Raw genomic sequence first — 27,506 nt, forward strand, 5'->3', positions numbered from 1 at the left:
AAAGTTGTTGCAATAACATGACCAGATACTTTTTGTCCACCCCTACTCGGAGAGACGCTCTGACAGCTATACCATCAGAATCTATTGTAAACTCTCTCACTAGTAGAGCTTTGCAGAGAACAGCAATTCCGTTTTGTGGAAGATTTCAGAATTTCAAAACTTAGTTACTTTCTGATTTGGAACAAAAGCCAAAACATTCAAAATTCTTTGTGAAACAGAATCTGAAAACTGTTGGTTTAGAAACACTGGAATGTTTTGCTTCAATATGAAATTCCACCTAGCAGGCGGAAGAGGAGCCCGATGCATAAGAGCTCTGGGAGTGCCAGCTGAGCTGGGAACCTCAGAGCTTGGGAGCCAGCATTCCCAGAGCATCCACACTCTCGGCTCCTCATCAGCCCACCGGGTAGGTGCCAGAGAGCTGTAAGACTAGAATTCTGGGCTCCCCAGAAACCCACCAGGTGAGCTGCTGAGAAGCCAGGCAAATGAACTGGCAGGAAATCAGGTAGGTTTTGAAACGTGTCTGCATTCTCCAATGACAAACTGAATAGTTGAAGGGTTTCTGGGTCACTCTACTCACTATACTGAATATGGCCTTGCCTGCAGCTGTATAGCATAGCTACCTGTCTAACCGCTATACATTTTCTGTACACATAATACACTAATAGGGAGAGGCTGGAAAGAAGATCAGTGTAAGGATTTAGGGATTTTGCTGTTTTTACAAGCTTTACGTTCTTTGGAACACTTAGTGGGGCCCCCTCCTCAGCTGGTTTCAGTCTGTACAGCTCCGTGGAAGTCACTGCACCAGCTGAGGATCTAGCCCAATTCATCTCTAGTCCAGGGGTTCTCAAACTTCATTACACTGCAACCCCCTTCTGACAACAAACATTACTACAGGATCCCAGGACTGCTGCTCTAGTCTATTGATGAAGGTCTAAACCTAGCTGCCAGAGGTATAGAGGCCCCAGAGGTGGTAGAACTGGAGGGCCACAAAAGAGGGAAAGGGACAGGGCATGCACAGGCTGGGGAAGGATGGGGGCTTGGGATCATGGATGTGCAGATCCATCTGTGCTCTGTCTGTTCATCCAAGCACCTATGTAGAGGTGACTGTCCCAGAGTTAACTTCTGCGACCTCAACATACTATGAACAAAATTCTTCTGCTTTGCAGGACTGTTTCTGCCCATGTATTTTCCTTCACACCAGTGATGTTTTTCCCTCCCTATGACTTTCAAGATGCTTACAATCATTTTAGAAAGGTCCATCTTGCTGATTGTTACACAGGCATGAAGTACAACACCTGGATACCATCACCTGTAACAAATGTTGTCTAAAGCTGGTATGCTGCAAGGTTTAGTTTCATTTAAAGTATGCTGGTTATGTGTTGTCTCTAAGCTGCAGGCAGTTAGCAACACCCTACCATTGGAGGTGCAGTTCCGATCTGGGTGGGTAGTGGTATCCATTTTCAATTTACATCAGACCTGGGTTAACTGCCAACAGTTTGAAGGTTACTGGGAAACCTGCGAAATAAGCTAAAATCAGTGAAGAATCTAGGAACAATAATATGTTTTTGATCAGATGCTGCCAATAGATAGTAACATTTTAAACAACAAAACACACTCAGTAAAGATTTCTCTCAAGTAGCAATTTTCTGTCTAAATGATTTTTTTCAGTGGGAAATGCAGGTTCAGCAAAATTGAAAAATTCCACGGGAAAAACTAAATGAAATATTTGTTTTTTGTTTGGGGTCAGTTTGAATTGAATTGAAACATTTATAGTCATCAACTCAAACTGAAGCAGTTTATTGTCAAACTGACATCTGCCTAAGCTGCCACATTGCCTGATGGGAGTTGTAGTTTAGATGTCTCATATCCTCATTCTTATTTTTATCAGAGCAAAAGCAAAGGTTGAAAAATCAAAAATTCCCACCAGACCTCAGTTCCAAATTTCACTCAGCGCTATTCCACAGTAAACTTGAAGCATTATCACAGCAAGACTTTTGCTTATTAACATTGCACAATTTGAAATGTGCCATATAGTGCAGCTAAATCCTACCTGATGAAAATTTCAGTCCTAGAGTTGCTGCATTGCAGGGCCTTTAATGGGTGGAGCCACAGCCAGTTTCTACTGCAAATTCCTTGACGGAAGGCTGCTTTACAGTCCATTAAATGGCTCACTTGGAGAGGTTTGGTTTATTTTTAGAGGTTTTACATTTTACTTCATCCTTTAAAGACAGGAAATTTAACATGGGATGAAATCTGCCTTAGAACTTTTGGAAAGCGCAAAAAAAAAAAAAAGAGAGAGAGAGAGAGGGTCAGAGAGAGAGTTTAATCAGCCTCCCGAGAAATAGGAGTGATCTGTAACTTTCTGTGCTCCAGAGACTGTACACTCTTTTATCACACCATTCAAAGCCTCTTGTACTACACGGTTTCAAACACAACCGCAGAGGTCTTCGCTTCTCAAGAGGCAGTTCCTTGAATGAAAGTTCTACCCCATGAATACCCGTCACATGGAAGGAAAGCTTCATACGAGAGAACAGTTTCTCTGTAGGGAGTTTTGACGGGTTTGGAATGAGTAAGCTAGGTTTCATGCAATATGTAATAACTGTACCTAGAGTTGGCTCTGAAAGTAAGACCTATTAGACAGTCCTTTTAATAGCGATATGTAGATTTCTCGTATGTTTCTGGAGTAGGAGTTTTTCAGGGTTTCTTCTCTTTATTGGTCTGAAAGGAGCATAACAATGACACATAGCTTTTAAGAGTTTTCTCTAAAGCTGTGCTTATCCACCACCAAATGTCTTCCCCTTTCATACTCCGATTTCTCTGATCTAGAGAGCCACTCAGAAAGTTCTGGCTAGACCAGGACAGAAACCAGATTTTCTTTTCCTGGGACATTCTACAATTTAAATTTTTTTTTCATCCCAAGATGGAATGAAAACCATAAGATTTAAAATTTTTGTGGAAAAAAAAACCTATAAAAAGAAATATTTTTGTTTTGATTTGGACCATTGTAAATTGTTTTAATATTTTATATAAAAACAATTCATTTGATTTCTAAATGTCATTTTGAAACAAAACATCAAAACATTCCATTCTGATAATGTCAGAAGGGGATGTATTCAAATAAAATTTTGTCAGAATCAACCCATTTTTTTCAGAAAGTATTGATTTTGAAAAAAAATACTTCTGGCTTACAATTAGAAAGCCAGCGAAAGGCAAGTACAAATTTAAGGCATATCAATGTTTACATATTTTTTATTCCATTAGAGTCAAAAGTCTGACAAAGTGCTAAATTGCAAATCTAAATAGCTTTAAATAGTATTTCAGATCAGGGCCTGGGAAAATTACCAGGCATCTGCTAACTGGAGGAGTAAACCAACTAAACAGGTAGATGGAAAAGACAAGGACAGGACTGCCCACTTGGTTTCCTGGAGGCAACACCCTGGTGAGAAACTTACCAAATTATCTCATGTCCCCCTCAGCCACTGCAAAGGAAGAGGGTGCTGAGTTTTGTACCAGGGTATCATCCCTATTCTGTTCTGTTCAGGTTCGTATACCATGCTTCTCACTGTTGTCCTGGCACCCTGCAAGGAGGCTCACCCTCTGGGAATACAAAAATCAAGGCAGTAGGTTTTTCAGACAATCTGAACTCCGTCCATGTCCAACTTTTTGTCTCTTCTCTGAGTTCATGGTCCAATAACTGGTGTAGGTCTCCATCACTCTGGAGGGCCCCTTTCCTCCATTGCAATCCACCCTTGGTATGTCACGTGAAACAATAATTCCTGTTGTGTCTCCTCCTCTCCTTTAAAGAACACTGTAGCTGTCTGCAAAATTAAGTTTGATCTCCGCTAATGGACATCGACTATAAAACATTGCAGTACAGTACTCTGGATGTTACTCTTTTTAACGAATGTTCCCATTGATGGTCTCATGGACACGCAGTAGATTTGCCGTATTGTAACCCTTTGGGGGATGTGTTATTGTTATTTGTCATACGTATGTTGTTTTCATAGCTTACCTTCTCTAATAATCTGTCTCCTATAGATCCTCCTGCGGTGGAACCAACATTTCTGGAGATTCGACAGGGCCAGGGTCGAAGCATCACTATGAGTTGCCGGGTGCTGAGAGCGTATCCAACTCGGGTTCTGACGTACGAGTGGAGACTGGGCAACAAGTTGCTGCGGACTGGTCAGTTTGATGCTCACGATTCTACGGAGTACATAGTGAGCAGCCTTTCCAGGGACAGTTATGGGATTTACAATTGTAACATCATCAATGAAGCTGGGGCAGGCCGATGCAGCTTCCTCGTTACAGGTAAGCTTTCCAATGAGTTTTCCTGCAAAATGGTGTTTTCTACCAGAGAGAATGAGAACAAAAGCATTTTGAGTATCCATGTGTGTCCTGCAGTAATACCACTGCTGCTCCAGTGGGTTTATTTTTAACATAAGATTTGCATCTCTGGTAACACACATTAGGCGACTTAATGCCTAATGCTTGAATTAAAGCAAGGTTGGTAATGAAGTAGGTTATTAAGCATGTTTAATTGGTGCAAGGACAAAAATTGCTGCCACTGGTCTTAAGATAGAAATCAAATATCCTTCATTATAAATATATGGAGATATACCTATCTCATAGAACTGGAAGGTATCAAGTCCAGCCCCCTGCCTTCACTAGCAAGGCCAAGTACTGATTTTTACCCCAGATCCCTAAGTGGCCTCCTCAAGGATTGAACTCACAACCCTGGGTTTAGCAGGCTAATACTCAAACCACTGAGCTATCCCCTCCCTCTGCAGATGTTTGTGGTCAAGATTGTGACATAAGGCATTGATGGGAGAGCAAACAGATGACAAATTTTACAATCAACCCTGACTTTCTCATTGGCTTAAGATAGGTTAAAAGACCAAAACTCACGATTCAAGAAACTCTTGTACAGTGAGGGTTTGAAATCTGGATCTCTCATTAAAAGACATACATAGAGAGTTTATGATTCAGCGATGCAGTGCCACAAAGTCAGGTGTGATTTACGGTCTCAGCTTTAGTCTAGCCGTATCACATAATTAATGTACTAAACTTAAATTTGAGTTTATAACATGTCTTTAATATTCAGCCTCAGCCATAGAATGGGGCTGTAAAGCATTTATCAGAAATACAAGTCTTGGTTCTTTTTCTGTTGGGAATGCGTTGCCATTGAAAGTATTCTTCCTCTTCGAGGGCCTGCTCCCCATGTGGCCTCATGGCCTAGTTTCTGTTGGCGGTTAGCGCTATGCCTGGCAGTAAGTACTTACAGGGTTGTGCTCATAATGAAGTGATCGTTGCATATTGTGGTTAAACCTGCCTCGCAAATCTTAAAAATAAAGACGTGATGAGATTTATCTCAGAATTCAGCCCCTTTAGTCACCAGATGTGGAATATGGTGGTAGAAGAAATCCAGACCAAGAAGACTGCAAAGCGTTTAAAGAAATTTTGTTTTGTTTTTTTTCTTAACAAGTGCTGCCTGGCATCTTTTTCTTGGTGTTGGCACCATGGATCTCAACATGGCATGTAAACGTGATGAGGTGACTACTTCAATGAATGATGTCTGTGGTCCTTGTAAAATTTAATCCAGCTTTAGGTTGGCCTGTCTATTTTGATCCTAAATGAAGGCAGTTATTACCAGCGACCCTATATTTTTGCAATGACTTTGGTTCCCAAGCATTGGTGTTTAATCCACAGGGTGGCTTGGAAGGAAACGCGAGAAAAAGTCCATTTCCTCGAATGAGTCAATGAAATCCAATTTATTGTTCATCACTCTTTGGACCCAGGACTGTGGGAAGCTATTCTAAGGCAATTATTTTGCTGAGATTGGGGTAATCTGTGTAGCCTCAGTGTGATTTATTACTGTGACAAAACAAGGAACTAACTGAAATTAGTAATGAAATAGTTTTATGGTGTACTCAGTACCCATCCCACCGTGTGCCACATCACTTTTTATCTGTACCATTATGTGTGTTTAGCTCTTATAGTGTTACTAAAAACAGGAAAATAACCGCTTCTGACGTGACCTCTATGCTTTTCTCAGTCTTTCAGGTTAAAGCCTGCATGTTCATGGTTGGTAAATATGCCTTTTAGAGGTGTGCGGTCAAAACCCTACTCTCACGTTAAGAGACAAATTGCAGCCAAGGGGACATATTCTGCTTCTAGATCTCAACAAGGCACATGAAGGCTTGGAGAGAAAGAAAGTGGGGAGAGGGCTGAAGAAATGACTGAACCCAGTAGAATTTTTTACAGAGCGTGAATACAGAGAAATTAGCTCACATCTTACAATGAAACCCCATTGTTTTTTAAACCACTGCAGGAATCTGACAGCAGCAGGGGGCTTTTCTCTCAGTCAGCTTGAACAATGATAAATCAGACTGGTCTATTTCTATTCCATTTTATTTTTAAATTCTCATGCGGTAACACAATGCCGCAATGTTTGAGTTGCAAAGACTGCAGAGGAAAGTGCATGCACTTAGGGAAAAAACGTACGGAATTAAAAACGTATGTGGAAATATTCATATCGGTCTTAGAGTTTGTAAAATTCAATTTTACTAAACATATTTTTGAGCCAAATTTGAGAAAAACCAACAAAAAACAAATGATATGGAAAACAAAAAAATAATTACTCCAGTTTCACCAGTCTGAGTCAAATATGACCTCAGTGTCCTTAGAAAAATCACAAATCATGTGCAAAATGAAGATAAATTTTAACATTCACAAATGAAAATATTCTATATTTATCTCAAAGTCTGACATCACACATTGTAAGTGAAGATCAATGGAAAGCAATTTTCAGGCATTATGTGGTGCAATTAAGATTCAGCAGAGACTGAAAGAAAATTGACAAAAAGCTTGAATGCAGAAAAATGACATGAATATTGCTGTCTGTATATGAGCCGTCATGCATGTGGAAGAACTGTTTGAATGCTCAGTTATGAAGTGTAATCAGCAGATGAGAATTACTGTATGTGGCATTGTGGAACATGTGTGGGATGAGATAAATGGCAGACTTCTTGATGTAAGGCCATATTCAGAAGACTTTGTTCAACTCTCATTAAATTCAGTAGGAGATATTTTTTCTGTGTGTGCAAGATCTCTGGAACTGTGTCCTCAGGCTCAGTTCCTGACTACAGTGTCTGGCCTGGATAGCCAGGCTGAGCATTAGACAGATGCACTGGAGGTGTCACGACAAGGACACCTTCCCTTCCACTGTCCTAAGGCTGCTGAGATGCTCCAGAACCCAGTAGCAGGAGAAGATTCCAGTCCCAGAAGGGACCATTGTGATGATCAGGTGTAGCATAGGCCAGAGAACTGCCCCCCCAAAAAATTCCTAGAGCAGATCTTTGCAAGAAACATCTAGTCGTGATTTAAAAATTGCCAGTAATACAGAATCCACCACAGCCATCTTTAAATTATGTCAATGGTTAATTAAGCTCATTGTTACAAATGTACACCTTATTTGCATTCTGAATTTGCTAGCTTCAACTTCCAGTCACTAGATTGTGTTACACCTTTAATTGCTAGATTGAAGAGCCCATTGTCAAATATTTGTTCCTCATGTAGGGACTGTGATCAAACCACCCCTTAACTTCCTTTTTGTTAAGCTAAATAGATTGAGCTCCTTGAGTCTATCACTATCAGGCAGGTTTTCTAATCCTTTAGTCATTCTCATGGCTCTTCTCCGAACCCTCTCCAATTTATCAACATCCTTCCTGAAACTGCTAACATGAGAAGTGGGCACAGTATTCCAGCAGCAGTAACACCAGTGCCAAGTACAGAGATAATAGAAACTTCTTATACCTACTCAAGATTCCCCTGTTTATACAGTCAAGGATTGCATTAGCCCTTTGGGCTACATTGTTGCACTGGGAGCTCATGTTCAGTTAATTATCCACCTTGACCCACAAATTGTTTTCAGAGTCATTCTTCCCAGGATAGAGTCCCCCACCCAGTAAGTACGGGCTTCATTCTTTGTTCCAAGATGTTTACATTTGCCCATATTAAAACATATATTGTTTGCTTGTGCCCAGTTTACCAAGAAATCCAAATTGCTTTGTAGCAGTGATGTTCTCTTCATTATTTATCACTCCCCCAATTTTTGTGTCATCTACAAACTTTATCAGTGATGATTTTATATTCTGATCCAAGTCATTGATAAAAATGTTCAAGATTCACAAGGCCTTACACACCTCACCCTTCCCCATGGGGCAGAAATGGGGGGGGAGGGATCCGTAGAGTAGCCCTACCTATGGCTTAAGCTCTCCCACCCCTTCATTTCCACACAGGTGGTGGATGGGAAGTGGGACTCCATGCTGCACAGATTGCACACCACCTGCATGCCTCCCCACATTCAGTGCGCAGTGTATGAATTCCACCTCAAAGAGACCTCCCATAGGCAGACAGGGGGAGCTGAGATTCATTAGTCAGTCAAATAGTTCCATGATGGCAAATGGACTGTTGTTATAACTATACATTTGTAGGACTAGCACTGAAATACGGAGTATTAGCACTACAGGTTCTGCTTCCTACGCTCAAGGTTACCTGACACTTCACATTATAAGACCCTGTTTTAGTTGCTTATAGCTTTGCCAAACTTGAACCATTTGGACTGAAATTTTCCTTGTTGGGTGTCTGCCTCAGGCTGAATTATTTGGGAAAATTTCAGCAAGAACAGTTGTTGTCATTTGCAAGCATAAAGTTAGGGAAAATTATGTCTTTTTTACATTACAAAATAAATTATTTTGTTGAGCAACTCTAGCAACTCCATGCATTGTAGCAGGCATTTGAAACTGAGCCACAGGGTCGCCCTGGTGTCAGGGATGTACCGTTTGCTATCCCTGTGAAAATCCATCCACATTTGTCCATCTTATGAGTCTGTGAAAATTTGAGTTGCACATGCTCAGTACAGACCTGTTTTAGTTGGCAGCTAAATTCTCCAAAGATTCTGTCAGTATTGAGCATGCTCTGGTGCCCAGCAGGAATGTTCCTGCAATTTCTCCTCCTGACAGTCAGGGGCTGCTATTGTGCAAGGCATATGCACTGAGAACAGGAAGACTCTCTCTCCTGTGCTATCAATGCTCCCGCTCTGGCAACTAGGTAGCATAGAGGAGGAGGAGGATGCTTCCTGACTGCAATGCAGATGGGTGCGGAGCCCTGGGGGTGACACCATCGATGCTGTGCATTGAATGAACCAGGGGTCCTGTGGAAAAAATAGCATGGGGTCATGCACTTAAAGGCTGTATCATGATGCATGTGCACAAGGCGGGTTGAATTAAGGTTGCACAGGCAACCTTAATTCTGGCAGTTCCTTACTTTTATGTGCTTGACTTTCAACCTTAACGTTCATTTAATTAATGTAGGGTTTTGTATGTAGTGTATTATCAAATGAGCATAAAGGAGATAATATTCTGCAATAATCCCATTCACACATTATTTCCTTGGAATGTTGATAGAAGTGCCTGGATCCGTGGATAGTTGCCTTTAAAAATAAATATGAGAGCTAGTTGAATTTTTTTTATAAAAACTGATTTTATGGAAAATTATTATGCTGCCATCCTTCCATTCTTTACTGATTGCATCTCTCATATCAGCCATTCCATGATTTTGCCCAGGATTAATTCCAAACAAATTGGTCTACAGTTACATGGATCATTCCATTCACCTTTTTTAAAATATTGGCAAAACATTACTTTTTTGCCAGTCCTCTGGAACTTCCCCAGTGTTCCAAGATGTATTAAAAAATGACCTCTGTGGTTCAGAGTGCTTCTTGGTCAAGTCTTTAAAAATACTAGGCTTTGGAAGTTTAAAAATATGATCTCAGAGTCAAACTGAGTTCTTTTCTTCTTGGGGCTGTTCGGTAACCTACTAGTCCCTGTGTGTGTTATAAGTTCCCCTCCGTGCATCGGCACAGAGAATATCAGTTGTTTGAGCCTCCCAGCTACAGAGTTTTGACTCTTTAGTTCAAGCTGCTGCAGCTCATGCTTTTAGCTTTGGAAGTGCCTTGTTCAGTCTCTAATGTGTCAGCAAAGAGGCAGCCATTTGCCCAACTGATAATGGTTTTGCAGGCCTACTTTGGCCTTTAGAAATAGCTGTACGAACTTATAATCTTCAAAATATGCCCTCAGCGATACCTGTTCAACCCTATTCCTTCAATGGACATGTGTAGATGCAACTGACTGGGACGTAATATACAATTCTGTCAATGCTGCACAAAAAGGAGTAGAATCAGACTCAGTTCCTCTTAGCTGTATTGGTTCTGCAGGGAGAGCCGGAGTTAACAGCAGCAAAAACTTACTGTCGTTTCTAAATTAAAGAAACATGACTAAATACACACAGGGAGCCGAGCTGTTGGGTAACTAGGGAGCATTTTTTTAATCTAGTTACGTTTCAAAGTCGGATTCCACTTTAAGCAATCAGTATCAGGGCTGGCTCTGGCTTTCTGGCAGCCCCAAGAAAAAAAAAAAAAAAAAAAACCGGGGCGGCCAGAACAGCAAAGCAAAAAAAATAAAAATAAAATTAAAAAAAACCCTGCGGCGCGGCTGGAGCCAGGGTGCAGGGGGACTCCCTGCCCTGCAGATGTGCCCCGGCTAGCGGGAGGTGGGGGGGAGGAAGCAGGGGAGAGAGAGAAGGGGGGTGGCCAGGGCTTCAGCGGGGCGCTGCTACGCAGCCCCTCCCACCGTGCCCCCTGCCGGGAGGGCTCCACGCCGCTCCGGTTGGCTGGGAGGGAAGGACACGGGCTACCCTGACGGGTTTGCTGCAGGGCGCTCCCGTCCTCCACACCTCTGCCCCCTACAGGGCGGCCGGAGCGGAACAACAACAACAACAACAAAGCGGCCATGAAGGAATGCCGCCTCCTACAAGTTGCCGCCCCAAGCACCAGCTTGCTTGGCTGGTGCCTGGAGCCGGCCCTGATCAGTATATCCCTTCCATTCTGCATGGGAATTTCAAGTCCGTTTCATGACTTTCTTCCTTTGTTCTAAGAAAGCAGGTCATTAAGGGGTCTGGACTCATCACATTTTACGCTTGTGCTTATATATCTGTACGGCACTCTGCACCTGCACTGTGCAGTATAAACTTGAAATGGAGTTATTGCGCTGTATTTGATAAAACCCACTATACACTTCACTCCTGTGACATCATCTTAAAATATTTTGTATGCGTTTGGAGTTGTATGTTTCTAATGGAGTTATTAGCTGAGTTAAACCTATTCTATCTCTCTAATTTTTCTAGCTCGTGTTATCTCAGATTGTGTGATACATTTAGAGTAGGGTCTTGCCAGGGAAACATGAAATATATATTGTTTGCAGCAAAACCAGAACGTTCACTTCCCAGGTCTTTTCTTACAAATTCTCAAAAGACCACATGAGGCAACAAGGAAAATCGCAGATTTTAGAAAGCTTATTTGACAGCATCAGGATTTGTTTCAGGATTTAGGCGTGTGCTTGGGCAAATGATCCCAAACCGATATCAGAGAGCATTTATCTTCCTAGGGTGGCATGGAGCATTCTGCCAGCGGGATCGTCAGGAACCCAGCTCACATTCGATGCAAGTAACTCAGCTAAATGCTACTTGAATTAGACGTTGACTGCATGGAATGTGTAATGGTAGCTCTAGTTTCTAATGTTGCAGAGAAAACTCTTGTGAAGACTATCAAAGAGAGTGGGGCTAAGAGAAGTAAGAAGGGAAAGAATGGATGAAAAATGGAGAGGGGCCTGTTAAAAGAGGAAAGAAGTAAAACCAGGGAAGAGGCAGGTTTGGAGGAGGATAAAATTATGCTAATTCAGGCATCACAGAATGAAAGGCCCAACAGGGGAAAGGTGAATTACTTGACCTAAAGAACACTGAAATTGACATTAACCTGTGCTCTTAAAACACTGGCCTTTTATTTTTGCCATTGGTGAGATGCCATTTCACTGTGATAGACTACAGCAGCTCAACTGGGTAGATAGCCAGATCTGTCGGAGTCTCGCTTTGCTATAGGCCTTTTGGCTGCTCGGGAGAGAAGAAATGGTGACTTGAATGTTGCAGGAGCATGGAGAACCAGCCTGTTATATTTATCATAAGAACATAAGAACGGCCATATTGGGTCAGACCAAAGGTCCATCAAGCCCAGTATCCTGTCTTTTGACAGTGGCCAATGGCAGGTGCCCCAAAGGGAATGAACAGACAGGTTATCATCAAGTGATCCATCCCCAGTCACCCAATCCCAGCTTCTGGCAAGCAGAGGCTAGGGACACCATTCCTGCCCATCCTGGCTAATAGCCATTGATGGACCTATCTTCCATGAATCTATCATTTGCAATTGTTTTACTTTATAGACATCATTTTCCATTTTTTGGCTAATTATTTGTGTGCAAAGTGTTTGGGGCCAGATAATGATATGCTTCCATTGAGTAGTCCCTGGGACAGCTCTAGGAAGAATTATTATTCAATCTGAGCAAGGGTATTTGAATCTGTCCCGTAGTAATTAAAACATGCCTGGTTCCTGTTAATTCATCCCAGTCCTCCTTAGTGGTTCCCTTCGGGCATTGAGGTCACATTTCTGGCAAGCCGTGTCTGTTGAATGTGGTCACCGTTAAGATCTCCCATTAGCAAACCGAAAGTCGGAAAGGCAGAATAAGGCACAGACTCTTCCTGTTTGCAGTGCTTTTCATTGGCGGATAGACATTTCTAGAGACCAGTAGCTCTGAAGTGACCAAAGACAAACTGATGAGCTGAAATCAGTGTGGAAAAACTTACCAGATTTTTTTTTTACCTCATTAGTGTATAAAGAGCTAATTAAAGGAACTACTTAGATGTAGCCCATTACTTCAGAAACATAAAACATTCTCTGTTTGCCTGGTCCCGGTTTGAAAGGACACGTCAACTGGAAATCGGTTGAGTCTCAGAAATAGAGCGAAAAGTCGTTTCAGGTACTACATCCTCCCCCAATTCCCCCAGCTAACTTTAATGGATTGGCAGTTACATTTTCCTATTTCAAAACCACGCTTTTCTCTTCCCTGCTCATGCGTTGGAAGGTGCTTGTAAAGATATGGGGAAACGGACTAAATATCTGATTTACATGGGGGAAACAATGAAAATGTCTAAACCCAAAGTGCAATTAAAAAAACCTGATTTTTCCCCTCTAATCTCTTTCCATTTGAAACATCTTAAATGTTACTTATAATAACAGTAGTTAAAAAAAAATCAGGCGGAAGTGTGGTTTTTAAACTGATGGTGTGTCTGTAATCTGAAGGGGATTAAGACACCATCATAGGTATGTTACATTTTGGCATGAACAGCAACTTTAATAATCAATGATCCTTTAGCATGCCAATGTGTGAAAGGTAGGTTCTTTGGATGAACTGCAGGCATTCCTGAAGATATTAGTACTGTTCTTAGTGCTCCGGGCTTCAATTTCTATTACATAAATGTCCCATAGTTAGTGACCCTTCACCGAATTTTCTGATGTGTTTTAAGAAATGTAACAGTTTTTCTCCCAAACTTGTAATTGTCAGTTTTCCTAGGATGTAATTCAGTTCCACTGAAGTCAGTGGCAAAACTCATTACTCCAGCAGATCCAAGGTTTGACCTACTCCGTTGGCTCCGGTGTTTTATCTGTCATAGTTTGGCATATGTTAATTGCTAGGATTTTGGTTTCACGTCAGTAGTTTCTAACATTTGTCGTGAGGATCTGTTCTGTTCTGTGTAGGTTCTTATACCATAATCATGCCTATACTATCTGAGTGCCTTCCAATAATGCATTAAGCGAAGTGAGTAACATCTGTTAGCTGGGTGCCATTAACATTAATCTAAAGATTCTTTCTTTGGCATTTCTGTTTCTGTTTGTTTTTTCTCATTTTATCGTGAAGCCCAAATTGTCTCTGCAAATGGTAGCCTCAAGGGCCATTATTACAATTCATTGTGAAGATTCTGCAAAGTAGGTCTCTGTTGCAGGGATCCTGTGCCAATCTTCTGATGCTTTGTGCTGTGTTCTGAGTGAATTCAATCAGGGTTTTTTAGCTTTCCCTCTTCCCGGAGGTATTTGTTAGCTGTTTTATCATCTTGGTGCAGCTTAACTCACATTTAATGTCAGAACAATCCAAATGTTTCATCACAGTGAAGACATGAAAAGACAAATGACTTTAAAGAACTTCTGCAAATGTATATCCCACAGATCATTCAGGATTCACTTTTAAAATAGACTGTTCACATTTTAAGATGTATGAAATGAATCTAAAAAAGTTCCTGTGCTCTAATGTGAATCTGTGGTGTTTTGGTCTTCTAATGATCTCGTTTTTGCTTCCAAGAAAATCTATCATCTGTCTCATCCTGTCTGAATCTTAGTCAAATGACTTGTTTTCTTAATTAGTGTCTGGCAGACTATTTTTAAATCTGTATTAACTCATTTTGTAACAGTTATTCACAAAAGTCTAAATACTCATAGAACCTGTAGCTAGCCCATCATTCAGGTATTTTTCTTAAAATAAAGTGGTCCTTTAACTCTCATCTGGTGTCTAGGTTGCTCATAATCTCACGACTGCATTGTTACGGGTCACTTCTGATCGACTACTTGCATTGGATCTTGGTGAAGTAACCCACTTACTGCTTTCAGATATTATTTCATCTACCTTACGATTAGCTGTGACATTTCCTTGAACTGTTAAGATACTGCTTGTAGTTTGGCCCCAGGTTCATTCACTGACTGCATTCTTATCTATCAAGACATACTCAGATAGTTTGCTTTAATGGACAATTTTCTCACAGTTCTCCTTTTGAAATCTGCCATACTGCAGGGTTGAGTCCAAAGTCCGATTCCTTTTGCTCTTTATCTTCTTCTCTTCAATCGTATTACTGAGAGCCTTCGATTGAATTTTCATCTCCTTGCTGCCTATTTACAGATTTACAGCTCGAGCAAAGATGGTATCTCATTGACTTCTGTTTTTGAAATTTGGTTTTAAGCCATACAGAAGTGGAAGAGGAGGAGTTTTCCTTTTTACATCTCAGTGCCGGTAAGACCAGGCGTCTGATTTTCAAAGGTGCTGATCACACTGCTCTACAGCCAAAATGCTTCTGAAACTTTACTAATTCTGGGTCACTGAGAACGAAAATGATGCTTAAAATTGTTGATTGGCTCTAGTTTTCAAGATATGCTATTGGGTCAGTATATACGACCCTTGACTTGGGAATGGCGGAGGATAAGTGAGTTATAAAGGGAAGGGATCTCAATTTAAACCAGAAATGACTAAAATACATCTTTGACTGGATCTATGAATAAATCTATGACTGGGTTTGGATAGTACTTGCTTTTTAGGCAAAACAATGAATGATGCAATCTGAAGTTGGTATTGCGTCAAACATGATATGAATTGCATCATGTTATTTCTAGAAGTCATGGATGATGCAATCATAACGAAGCTTACATCACTCTGCTGAACAAATTGCCCTATATCAGCTCTAGAAATCATACAGTGTCGTGCTCTCTTATTTGTCAGTGTTTGATTTTGCAAAGGGACACATTTCTGTTTAGCCAAAGTGAGCAGAGATGCCTCGTACTTGTGTGAACAGTGCAGATAACTTCTGCTATGTTTGTGGTGAAGTGACTTTTGCATCACAAAAGCACAGTATAACCACTATGGTTAAGAAAGCCTATCACCTTTATTTTGGCTGCAAAATTGGAGATCAGGACAAGAGGTGGGCCCCACACGTATGCTGCAACACTTGTGCAACAAATCTTCGCCAGTGGTTGAACAGGAAAAGGAAATCTATGCCTTTTGCAGTGCCAATGATTTGGAGAGAGCCAACAGATCATACCAGCAATCGTTACTTCTGCATGGTGCCTCCAGTTGGGAAAGGTGTGTCAAAGAAGAAAAAGTGGACTGTGCATTATCCAAACATTCCATCAGCTATACGCCCAGTAGCCCACGGAGAAGGACTGCCAGTTCCTGATGCACCAGAATCATTCTCATTTGAGTCAGACGAGGGAGAGGATGAAACTTCTGGTCCTGAACCATTAATGTCACAGGACCCACATTTTCTCCCATCCTCCTCCTCTGAACCACACCTCATAACAGAAGGTGAACTGAATGACCTTGTCAGGGATTTGGAACTACCCAAGAGTAAGGCAGAGCTGTTGGGCTCCAGACTACAGCAGTGGAATCTCCTGGCAGGTGATGTTAGGGTTTCCATGTTCCGTGACCGTCAAAAGGATCTTGTCCCATTCTTCTTTATGGAAGGTGATCTTGTAGCCTGCAACAACATCGATGGTGTGATGGCAGCCCTCAACATTGTTCACGATCCAGATGAGTGGAGACTGTTCATTGATTCATCGAAGACGAGTCTTAAAGCTGTTTTACTGCATAAGGGCAATGTTTTGCCATCAATTCCAGTTGGTCATGCAGTCCATATGAAGGAAACCTATGACAACATGAAACAACTTTTGAGCTGCATAAACTATGACCAACATCAGTGGCAGCTTTGTGGCAATTTGAAGGTTGTTGCTGTCTTGCTTGGTCTGCAGACTGGATACACAAAGTACTGCTGTTTTCTCTGCGAATGGGATAGTCGTGCAAGAGATTCCCACTACATCAAGAAAGATTGGCCACTCCGACAGTCATTGGAGCCTGGGAGGAAAAGTGTTCAGCATCCACCACTTGTTGAATCAAGGAAGATTTTGTGACCACCCTTACACATCAAGCTGGGTCTGATGTAGAACTTTGTCAAGGCCATTGACAAAACACAAGCAGTTTTCAAGTACCTCTGTGGAAAATTTCCAAGGTTAAGTGAAGCTAAGATAAAGGAAGGTGTCTTTGTTGATCCTCAGATTCGTGAACTTCTTCAAGATGATGCATTTGACCATGCACTGCGTGGCAAGGAAAAGACGGCATGGAAAGCCTTCCAGTTAGTGGCAATAAATTTTCTCGGAAACAACAAGGCAGACAACTACAGGATGTTGGTGGAAAACCTCCTCAAGGCATACAAAAGCCTTGGTTGCAACATGTCACTAAAGATCCATTTTTTGCACTCTCATCTAGATTTTTTCCACCGAACTGCGGAGCAGTGAGCGACGAGCACGGCGAGCGATTTCACCAGGACATTGCAACAATGGAGAAACGCTATCAGGGCAAATGGAGCCCATCAATGCTTGCAGACTATTGCTGGACAGTGACAAGAGATGCTCCATTTAATGAATACAAGAGACAAGCCAAGAAGCGCCGAGTAGACACTGAATAGGACTAAACTATGTACAGAATAGTTTTTTGCCTTTTGTTTCATAATACATTTTATTTATATAACCCTTTTGCTGATTTTTAAAGTGTTACATAAACAGGACAGGTGAAATATTATCACGTAAAGCAACCATAAACACATGAAAAGACCTAGGTTTACAATTTATGATTAAAACTCTACTAGCGACACAATATACATAGACATAAAATGTAAAAACTTAAATATCTTAGAAACAGTAGCCAATCAATTGTTTTAATTGTCATATTTGAATTCAGCACATCAAAATACATAATAAATAGCACATTTTATCTCTGAAGCAGACGACTTCTCAAAAATTGTAGACCAGTGTCACGTGGAGAGCCTGCTGACTTAAGTGGGACTTGTGAACACTCAGCAGTTCTGAAAAATCAGGCCACCAATATATGACTGGAACATCAGCTGCTTCTCTGACTGGATGTCTACATCTCCTGAATGGCAGCCCACTGAAAGCTTTATTTGTAATTCAACTTGGAGATGGATTTGGGCTATTTTACATAGTCTCACAAAAAGGACTAGTTAAATGGCTGATTGGAGTCAGATTTATATACTTTACGTAGGGTGTCATTGCTTAACTGTGTGAGGGTTTAGACTGAGATCCCACTGAAATTGTTGCTTTAGGTTTTCCTACACTTTGTGTATGTCAGTTCCCAACCAAATAAGCTATGATTAATAAGTATAGTAATGGCACAAGTGCCTGTCCTGCCACTTCCTGTGCAGTGGAGGAGACCCCCAGCTATGGTAGACTTTGTCATCTTATTTGTAGTAGATAGCTCACCCCATACATGCTGTAGAACTCTACGCCATGAGGGCTTCTTCTGCACTGCTGTGGAGAAGGGAATTGTCCTCGATGCTCCTGAGGGGGATCAATATCACTAACAAGAGGTGTGAATTAATTTTGTTACTAAACAATCTAGAGCTCTCTTATGCCAATATACATGCCATTCCCCCTTTGTTTCTCTTATTTCTTAAATTCGTTATCACACTAGAATGAACATGCATTCTTTTTGTGTGTGTCTTTGGCGTGCATGCCAGTGTACTAACAGAAATCCTGGATCTATTTACTGTCGGGAGAATTCTGTGCCAAAAAATTAAAAATTCTGCATGCAATGTTTTGAAATGCTTCATATTTTATTCGTCAAAATAACACAATATAATCACGCCCGTTTCAATAATTTTGGTAATTTATTTCAAAACACCTGTCAACAAGTATGTTTGTAATAGTACAGACAACAAAAAAGATTCAGGAAATGTTTTTGACAAATAGATTCCTTACTAGACATATGAATACAGAGCTTTGAGTAATAATTTATTTAAACTACAATACAGAAATGTATTTCCCGCACCCCTCAGAAGCTGTGCAAAGGCTTGGGGGAGTCAGGGGTAATGGAGGAGCTGAGGGAGAGGGAAGTAATTGCTGGCAAGGAGCCTGGGAGTGAACCCGAAACATTGTTGGGTGTGGGTGGGAGAAGTATGGAAGAGGTTTTTATTGGGGGGGGGGGAGGGATTGTTAGGGAGTTGGGGAGTTCCCCCCTGCAGACCCTGGCTGACCCCAGCCTTTCCCGTTCAGTCAGGCACATCTGCCCCATATCCCTTTCCTCTTCCCAGCCCCATGTGTCCCTGAACCCCAATCAGCCACCCCCATCCCCATGTTGCCCTACACCGCCATCCCTGCCCCCCATCTGCATGTGTCCCTGCACCCCCCTGTTCCAATGTGTCCCAGCCCCCTGCTCCTATTCAGCCCCCACCCCATTCAGTCGCCCCCGCCCACTAGCCCTTCTGAACCCCAGTCTATGTGACCCTCCAGCAGCCCTATGTGCCCTGCTCTGTCGCCACACCCCCCCCCCATATCCTGAGCGTCCTCACCTGGCCTCGCAGGCAGGGTGCTGTAAGGAACGCGGCCTGCCCTCCGTTCTGGCACCACAGCAGCCCCTGGTGGGCGAAAGGTGTAACCGTAGTGTCTCTGGCAGAATGTACTTTCTGAAGAGGAAAAAAATCTGCAGGGGGTATGAATTCTGCACGTGCGCAGTGGTGCAGAATTCCCCCAGGAGTAATCTACTGAAGAGTTAACACTTCAGCGATCTAATCATGTCGCAAAAGTGAAAAGACCATTGAAAACAGTCTGGTATCTGAAGCTTGGGAGATTCTGAAATGGGGGTAGACTTACAGCTCCAGAGGAGCCCAGGGCCAGACTGTGCCCAGCACCTCAAACTGTGGCCCGGCAGCTCAGCTCAAATTCAGGCACCTTCAATAAGGGCCAGATTTAATGTTCTCCACACCCACCATCTCCCAAGGTGAGACTTCTGGCTGGATTTTCAGAATCGCTCCGTGTCCAGCGTGCTAACCTCTATTGACAGTCTGCCTGCTTAATTTGATCCCTAAAAGAGAGATGAGCTTGTTTGAAAATCTGACTCCAATTTTGGGGGCTGATCCTTTCTGAAAATTCCAGCCATAAATTGTATTACAAAAGGTTTCTCCTGGCAAAAAAAAACAAACAAAAAACCCTGTACTGATTGTTCTGGAGAAAATAGTGTTTCAGCAAATCTACAGAATCTAACTGTTGTCTGGGGAGTAGAGCTGAGCTGAGCGAAACTAATACTTGTCTCTTCATGAGTATTCGCATGTTACACTTGAGGTTTTCCCAAGAGTCTGCAAATTTGATCCATTTCAACTGCCAAAAACAGCTGTCAGTTGTGGTCGTGGTGCAGTTCATGCCATAAGTAAAATGCCTCATTATTGTTGTTTTGTGTTTGTGTGAGTGCTTGTGATGTGTTAGGCACTTTTCATGGGCAGAAAAAGGAATGGTTCCTGCCTGGAGGACATAGCAGTCTGGGGATGGACAGACAGAGAGAAGTCAGGGAAGGAGAACAGAAACAGAGTTTCTAAACACATCACCTAGATCCACTGTAGGCAGCACAGCAGAAGTGAGGTTTTAAGAGGGATTTAAACGTGGTGAAAACAAGGGCTTTGCTGTTGAGTTCAGAACAATCAAATCATGCAAAAGAAGGCATGGTATTAAAAAAATTGTGAAGTTCATAGAAAGTCTCATCATATTCACCTCAAAAGAGCTTTTTTACTGCTGAGAAATAGGATTTTTTCCCACCCAGAATTCACTTTTTATTTTTTGAAGAAACCAGCTACATAAGTTGAGGCTACCCCAGAAAATGGGTTCCATGCAATCTTTAAAACATGATTATTTTCTCCCACCACCAATGTTGCAGTCAGTGAAAATATTATTGTGCAGCTGTTCTGGAAAGGGCCCTCTGGATAGTCTCAACATATGTGGGAAGGGACGGTGGGGCTTACTGGAGTGGAATTTTGCTGTTTGGCATTGTGCATTCCTATTTAAGAGGGACAATCTACAAAAGCTAACGAATGTGAACGGCTAATATGGCTTTCCTATATACTAAGGACAAGGCCATGGTGAAATCAGTGATTATTCCCCCACCCCCACCATTAACTACATCCTATGTCAGCATGTGAATTTGTTTATTGCATCTTCCATTGTGGTTTGATCATCTGTAGGCTTCTCATTGGTAAGATCCTCTCTATTAATAACTCTTTAAAGGCTAGTCAGTCTGCTCTGAAACAGGCAATGTGGTTTTAGTTAGCGATTGCTGGTGTTGATCAGCAATGCTGGCTATATTCTGTTTGATGCTCTGAAGATGTTTGCGGAAAGGCAGAGGCTGTAAATATTTCAGTTGCTATTGCTGACTCACGCCCTAGAACTGCGCATACCTCTTCACCGGGTAACGGCTTGGCTGCTGTGCATGAGTGATATGTGGCTGTCGCTGGCTGAAGCACGTCCGTGCACTACCTGTAGTGCCGTGCATACGAGTGACAAAGACATAGAACCTGCAGGGGAAAGAGCATTCCCAGGCCCCGTTTAATTTCTCCACTTTACCAGAAGATTAGTACTAATTCACACCCTAGGAGCTGAGGAGGCCGATCTCATTTTCCTCTGAGCTTCGGTTGTGTTTTTCTCCAGATAGCATTAGAAGCAGAAGGATTGTTTCTACAGGCTGATTTGTCTTTATGGCTAATGCTTAATTTGTGTCGGCTTGCTGGTTGCCCAGCAAGACTCCAGTATAGCATGCAGTTTCTAACCACGCTGAGGTGCAGCGAGTCTAAGCAAGGGCTAGATGGTGGTTGGCCCTGTTGTGCTGGTCAAAGAGTGGGGAAGGAACAAGGAGCTTTTCCCCCCATGCAGAGGCTGGCTGCATTTGCAGGCAATGCAGCGTACAGGGACTGCACCCTCTTGGGTGCAAGCCTTTTCAAGGTGGATGGTGAGGGGCAGGGAGATTGGTTCCTCCAACTCCGTTTGAGCCATCAAGGTTGGCCAGCTGCACAGGGGGAACCTATACACCATTAAGTGCTGTACGAGCTGACACAGTCCCTCTCTGTCCCTAAGGGCTGAGGGAGGTACAAGGACTGCCAGTGCTCCCAGCAGCGCTGTGTAGCTTCACATCTCTCCCTGCCCAAGACAATGACTAAAAGGCGTAATAGAACCCTACAAGAGAAGTGTATGTTACCGCAGCTAGATGTGATCTCTGCAAGCATCTAGTGTAGGAATAGGAAGTTATTACTTGATAAGGAGCCTATTTCCACAAGGTAATTGCTAACATTTGGCCGGTAAAATAGTAGCTTACACGGCAGATGCAATTCAGCATCTTTGAGGTGCTCATGTTCATTTAAAATGAACTCCCAAGGATCAAGGTACTTTGGCTTTGTGGAGGCTGATGGGCTCCTCATCCTCACACCTTCCTGGCTTTGCTGAAAAACCACACACTCTTTCATCGTCATCAGCATGTACATCTCTGCAATTTAACCGGCCAAATAGTGAGGAAGAAAAGCGTGTTTGAATTGCCACTCGTAGAAGCTTCAAGACTAAGGGCTCGATACTTGCAGCTGTAGTGCTAGTGGTACACCAGTTCAGGATGAGCTTGCTACATCAGGGGGCAAACTGCAAAGAGTGCTGCAAATATGACCAATTAGCAGCTCCATGGCACACGATGTGCGAAACTCTGTGGTACATATGTGGGGGACCCGCATGAAAGACCCCTTAAGCTTATTTCTACCAGCTTAGGTTAAAAACTTCCCCAAGGCACAAATCCTTTCCTTGTCCTTGGACAGTATGCTGCCACCACCAAGTGAGTTAGACAAAGATTCAGGAAAAGGACCATTTGGAGTTCCTATTTCCCCAAAATATTCCCCCAAACCCCTTCACCCCCTTTCCTGGGGAGGCTTGAGAATAATATACCAACCAATAGGTTAACAAAGTGAGCACAGACCAGACACTTGGGGTTTTAGGACACTAAAAACCAATCAGGTTCTTAAAAGAAGAACTTTATTAAAAAGAAAAAAGTAAAAGAAGCACCTCTGTAAAAGGATGGAAGGTAATTTTACAGGGTAATAAAAAGATTTAAAACACAGAGGATTCCCCTCCAGGCTCAACTTCAAAGTTACAAAACAGGAATAAACCTCCCTCTTAGCATAGGGAAAATTCACAAGCTAAAACAAAAGATAATCTAATGCATTTCCTTGCTATTACTTACAATTTCTGTAATTTTAGATGTATCATTTCAGTAGGAGCTGGGTTACCTGCTTGGTCTCTCTCTCTCTAACGAGAGGGAACAAACAAAGAGAGCACAAACAAAACCTCCCCCCACCACCAGATTTGAAAGTATCTTCTTCTTTCCTTATTGGTCCTTTTGGTCAGGTGCCAACCAGATTATTTGAGCTTCTTAACCCCTTACAGGTAACGGTGCGATTTTATGCTACCCTTAGCTGTATGTTTATGACAGTGCTTTTTAGGGTTTTCTAAAAGGGAATCTGGGACTAGCTGGATGTCCATGGTAAGCTATCTGCTCTTAATGGCATCTCCTGGGGTTTTAAAACTGTTCTTTTCTCCTGACATCAAAACAACAAATGAACTGGCTGCTCCCATAACTAGCTAGCTGGCAACAAAACCTTGAGTAGGAGGATCTGGCTTAGTGATTCACTAAGTACACAGTGTTAGTGTACTGGTTAGCAGAATAACAAAGACAGGAAGCCAAATTTCTCTGCTCCCAAAGCCCTTGGTTGTACTTCACTATGTTTTTTTCAGACTATCAAAGTAGCGCTATGCATGTCTCCAAAGGAAGGTTCAGATGCTTTTCAGATAAGGACTCAGGAGTTCTCCGCGTATTAAAGTTTGTCAGAAACATTTGGGATCTGGCAAAACAGGTTAGAAATCTTGTGAACATGCTTTCTGATGAAATTCTGGGGATTTCCTGATTATGGCTGAAGGTACAGGACAGCCTTTCCATAGTTCCACTTCTGGTCCCAGCCCAAATACATCATTACAGACGTGTGCAAAAATGAAAACGCATGTGCTAAACCACATACGTAAAACATTTTTGGACTAGCAGGAAAAGCACTGGTGAGATATAGGACTCACCACCAAGGTATTTTAAAAAATCTAAATCAGTTTATCCTTCATGCCCATTGATAACTTGATTAGGAATCTAAGGGCAGGTTTACAGTGCGGGTTTAAGTCGACCTAAATTATGTATGGTGCCATCAATAATAACAATAACACCAGGCTGTTATGTACACTTTTGATCAGTAGATCTCAAAGTGCTTTACCAAGGAGATCAGTATCATTGTCTCAGTTTTATAGAAGGGGAAACTGAGGCACGGGAAATTGACTTGACTTGCCCGAGGTCATCCAGGAGATGGCAATAGGACCCAGGACTCCTGTGTCCCATTCCAGTGCTCTACCCAGTTGATCATGCTGACTCCCCAACTGACGAGTGATCGCTACCACCCTGAAACCTAGTTAGGCAGCCGTACCAGGCTATCCTGACTAATTAAAACCCCTCTGTGGCCCTCTGCCCGAAGATAATTGTAGGTTTCATTGCCGTAACGTGGGTCAAGTCCCAACAGCAGTTTGGCAGTTCTGTGGTGTTTTGTTTTATTTTGTTTTGTTTTTAATGTAGATGCTTGGAGCCTCCATTGACACTAGGATGTGCTGCTTACATTATCTGAAACACAAAACAAACTCCTTCTGTTCTGTGGCAGCTCGTGTTTGACAATGGAGATAATCTATGCAAATTATCAAGCAAGCCTAAGCTTTTTAAAAAAATCAAAGATTGCAGATATTTTTCATTGATGTGATTTCTGCCTTGTATGCTGTCAGTGTTTTAAGCAATTACTGGGGAGTGGGGAGTGGGAACTAGACCTCTGGCCGCTGTATTTAGAAGATCAGAACCCCACCATCAAGCTTTTGAGTTGTACTGAACGTAAATAGAATTAAAAGCACAGATGGGAGCAAATAATGTTCAGATTTAAATTATCCATGTATACAACGATTTCAAGTGGCAACTTTTTCCACATTCTTAAACTGCATTTTTGTTTGGTTTGGTTTCTTTTACTTCTCTTTTTGTGATAGCTAACATTGGAGTACTTCCTCTGGTTTGCATGATATCATATACCACTGTATCACAGTTTCACATACCCAGTGTAGGGGAGAAATCTAATGTTATTTTAAAGAGTCCTTGCTTTGCATGCAGTGGGAGAGAGATTCTTTGACTTTACCATGATTTGGACCAGGAGAGAGATTTCGAATTTCTCCTCGTTTATACCAGTATATGTTTTTAGTGCATTCCCGACTTGTTTTAATGTTCAGTTGTATACTGTATCTCTCAGATGTCCTGACCTCTTGTCGCAAAAGAGTTCTTGATGCTTTATTTGTATTACTGTAAACAAGAGATTTTAAAGCCAGAAGGGACCATTATGATGATCTAGTCCAGGGGTCGGCAACCTTTCAGAAGTGCTGTGCCGAGTCTTCATTTATTCACTCTGATTTAAGGTTTTGCATGCCAGTCATACATTTTAACCTTTTTAGAAGGTCTCTTTCTCTAAGTCTATAGTATATAACTAAACTATTGTTGTATGTAAAGTAAATAAGGTTTTTAAAATGTTTAAGAAGCTTCATTTAAAATTAAATTAAAATGCAGAGCCCCCCGGACCGGTGGCCAGGACCCGGGCAGTGTGAGTGCCACTGAAAATCAGCTCACGTGCCGCGTTTGGCATGTGTGCCATAGGTTGCCGACCCCTGATCTTGTCTGACCTCCTATATAACACAGGCCAGAGAACCTCATCCAGAAATTTCTGTATCAAACCAGTTTAGGTTACCAATGCAGATTTATGAACTAATAACTAGTAAATATTATACAGGCAGATTCTAACATACAGTAATTGAATGCACTTCATTTTAAATGACTTGATCTATCTTTAGTTCATCCAACGCTCACTTTTTTGTCAGTGACCAATGTCCTCCTGTATATGAACGATGGCAGTACCTGTGTCGTTTCAGGTCATTGCACTGATTGGAGAATCCATATTCCCTTGAGGCCATATTCTGATTCTCTTATGCATAGTAAAGAGCATCTTACTCCACAAGCCTCACTGAAGCCAAGTGACCAAAATCTTTCAGGGAAAAACATCCCAGTTTCATTAAGGAGTGACTAATTCACATTTTCTGTGGAGCACCACGTACATTCACAACCCTTACATTCGGCTGATTCCGACTCAGAGGTCATATAACAACACTGTCCCCCTTACCTAATCTTCAAGCTATACATGGCGTAATATTTCCGTTTTTATCTTGCTGCTTCTATTTGTCTGAATGGTCTGATGTTACAATAGACCACACCCCGCTAGCAGCTACTTTTTGCTTTCTTAAAAGCTGGTGAAAATTGTGACATTTTAAAAAACTCAACATTTGTCCAGAATTTCCATTGCTGAAATTTCACATTCTCAAAAAATGTCAACCAGTTCCAGTGCTCTTCACTGAACTAGTATCTAAACTTTGTACAGGGTTGCTTGAACCTCTTTGGATTTTGAGGCTCAAGATGATTCTGTGAACTAGTACTTTTTTTTTGCCCTAAGATGCCCTTCTCTTTCCACTTTAATAAGACTATAGCGCTTTCATCAGTTCTCATTCATATTTGGAGAAATAATCTCTCTCTAATTGGATATCAAGAGGGCCTTACAATTATTCCAAACAATTTAATCAATCCTGAGTCTTATTTCTGTCTTCTGGGATCAGATCCAAAACTAAAACTGATTTGAAGGAGCTGTTCTCCTCCCACCGGATTGTATTTTATTCCTAGCTGCCAAATATTAGCTAGTGTTTCAGCCACAGTATCAAAGCTAATATGTTTAAGGGTGAAGCAGTATTAACTGCTTAATTAACATACTGCACAATACAGCCCATAACGTTTGTGTAGCTGCAAGAGGGAATTCACTTAATACCTTATTGTGTCCATCACCTTTTCAGTCCCGATGCCTGAAGAAAACAGAGTTGGCAGTGCAGTATTCAGATTCCCTGCAGCATTCCATAAAGCCACTACCTTACCTCCTTCAAATCCCTCCTTAAGACTCACCTCTGCAGTAATGCCTACAAAGCCCCATCAGCTGATCCCAGCGTGGCGAGCTCTGGCTGCTGCTTATCAAGCAGAAATTGCTTGGTTTGTTGTTACCTTGTCTCCCTGTTCCTCTACAACAGTGGTCTCTAAACTTTTTACGCACAAGATCACTTTTTGAATTTGAGATCAACCCAGGATCTACCCTGCCCCTTCCCTGAGACACTGCCCCACTCACTCTGTTCTCCCCTCCCTCCGTCATTCGCTCTCCCCCACCCTTTCTCACTTTCACTGGGCTGGGGCAGGTGGTTGGGGTGCAGGAGGGGGTGCAGGCTCCAGGCTGGGGCTGAGGGGTTCAGAGTGTGTTGGGGGGCTCCGGGCTGAGCCTGGGGCAGAGGGTTTGGGTACAGGAGGGGGTTGAGGGGTGCAAGCTCTGGGAGGGAGTTTGGATGCAGGAGGGGGCTCTGGGCTGGGGCAAAGGGTTCGGGTGCAGGAGGGAGTGAGGGGTGTGGGTTCTTGGAGGGCTTTTGGGTGCGGGCTGGGGCAGAGGATTGAGGTGCGGGGGGGGGTGAGGTGATGCTTCAGCCAGCAGGCGCTTACCACAGGCGGCTCCTGGTAGGCAGCGCAGCAGGGCTAAGGCAGGCTCCCTGCCTGCCCTGGCCCCACGTCGCTCCCAGAAGTGGCTCTGGGGGGGGAGGGGTGGCTCTGCGTGCTGCCCCCATCCCCAGCGCCGACCCTGCAGCTCCCATTGGCTGCAGTTCCCGCCAATGGGAGCTGCGGAGTCGGAGCTGGAGGGGTGGAGACTCCCACACTGAGAGCTGCTGCAATCTCAAAGAGTCT

The 27,506-nt window shown here is 42.5% G+C and overlaps 1 protein-coding gene across 2 annotated transcripts in view; it reads left to right on the plus strand.

The window, feature by feature from the left end:
- The window catches only part of MDGA2 (MAM domain containing glycosylphosphatidylinositol anchor 2), a 636,169-nt gene that overhangs the window by 489,716 nt on the left and 118,947 nt on the right, over positions 1 to 27,506 (plus strand). For both annotated transcript variants that reach the window (XM_026654284.2, XM_026654285.2), the window contains exon 9: positions 4,039 to 4,308. In XM_026654284.2, the coding sequence (XP_026510069.1) occupies positions 4,039 to 4,308 (270 nt within the window). The remainder of the gene's footprint in view (positions 1 to 4,038; positions 4,309 to 27,506) is intronic.

The sequence above is a fragment of the Terrapene carolina genome, unplaced genomic scaffold (genome assembly GCF_002925995.2).
Source record: "Terrapene carolina triunguis isolate 2854851 unplaced genomic scaffold, T_m_triunguis-2.0 Scaffold189, whole genome shotgun sequence".
Classification (NCBI taxonomy): Eukaryota; Metazoa; Chordata; order Testudines; family Emydidae; genus Terrapene; species Terrapene triunguis.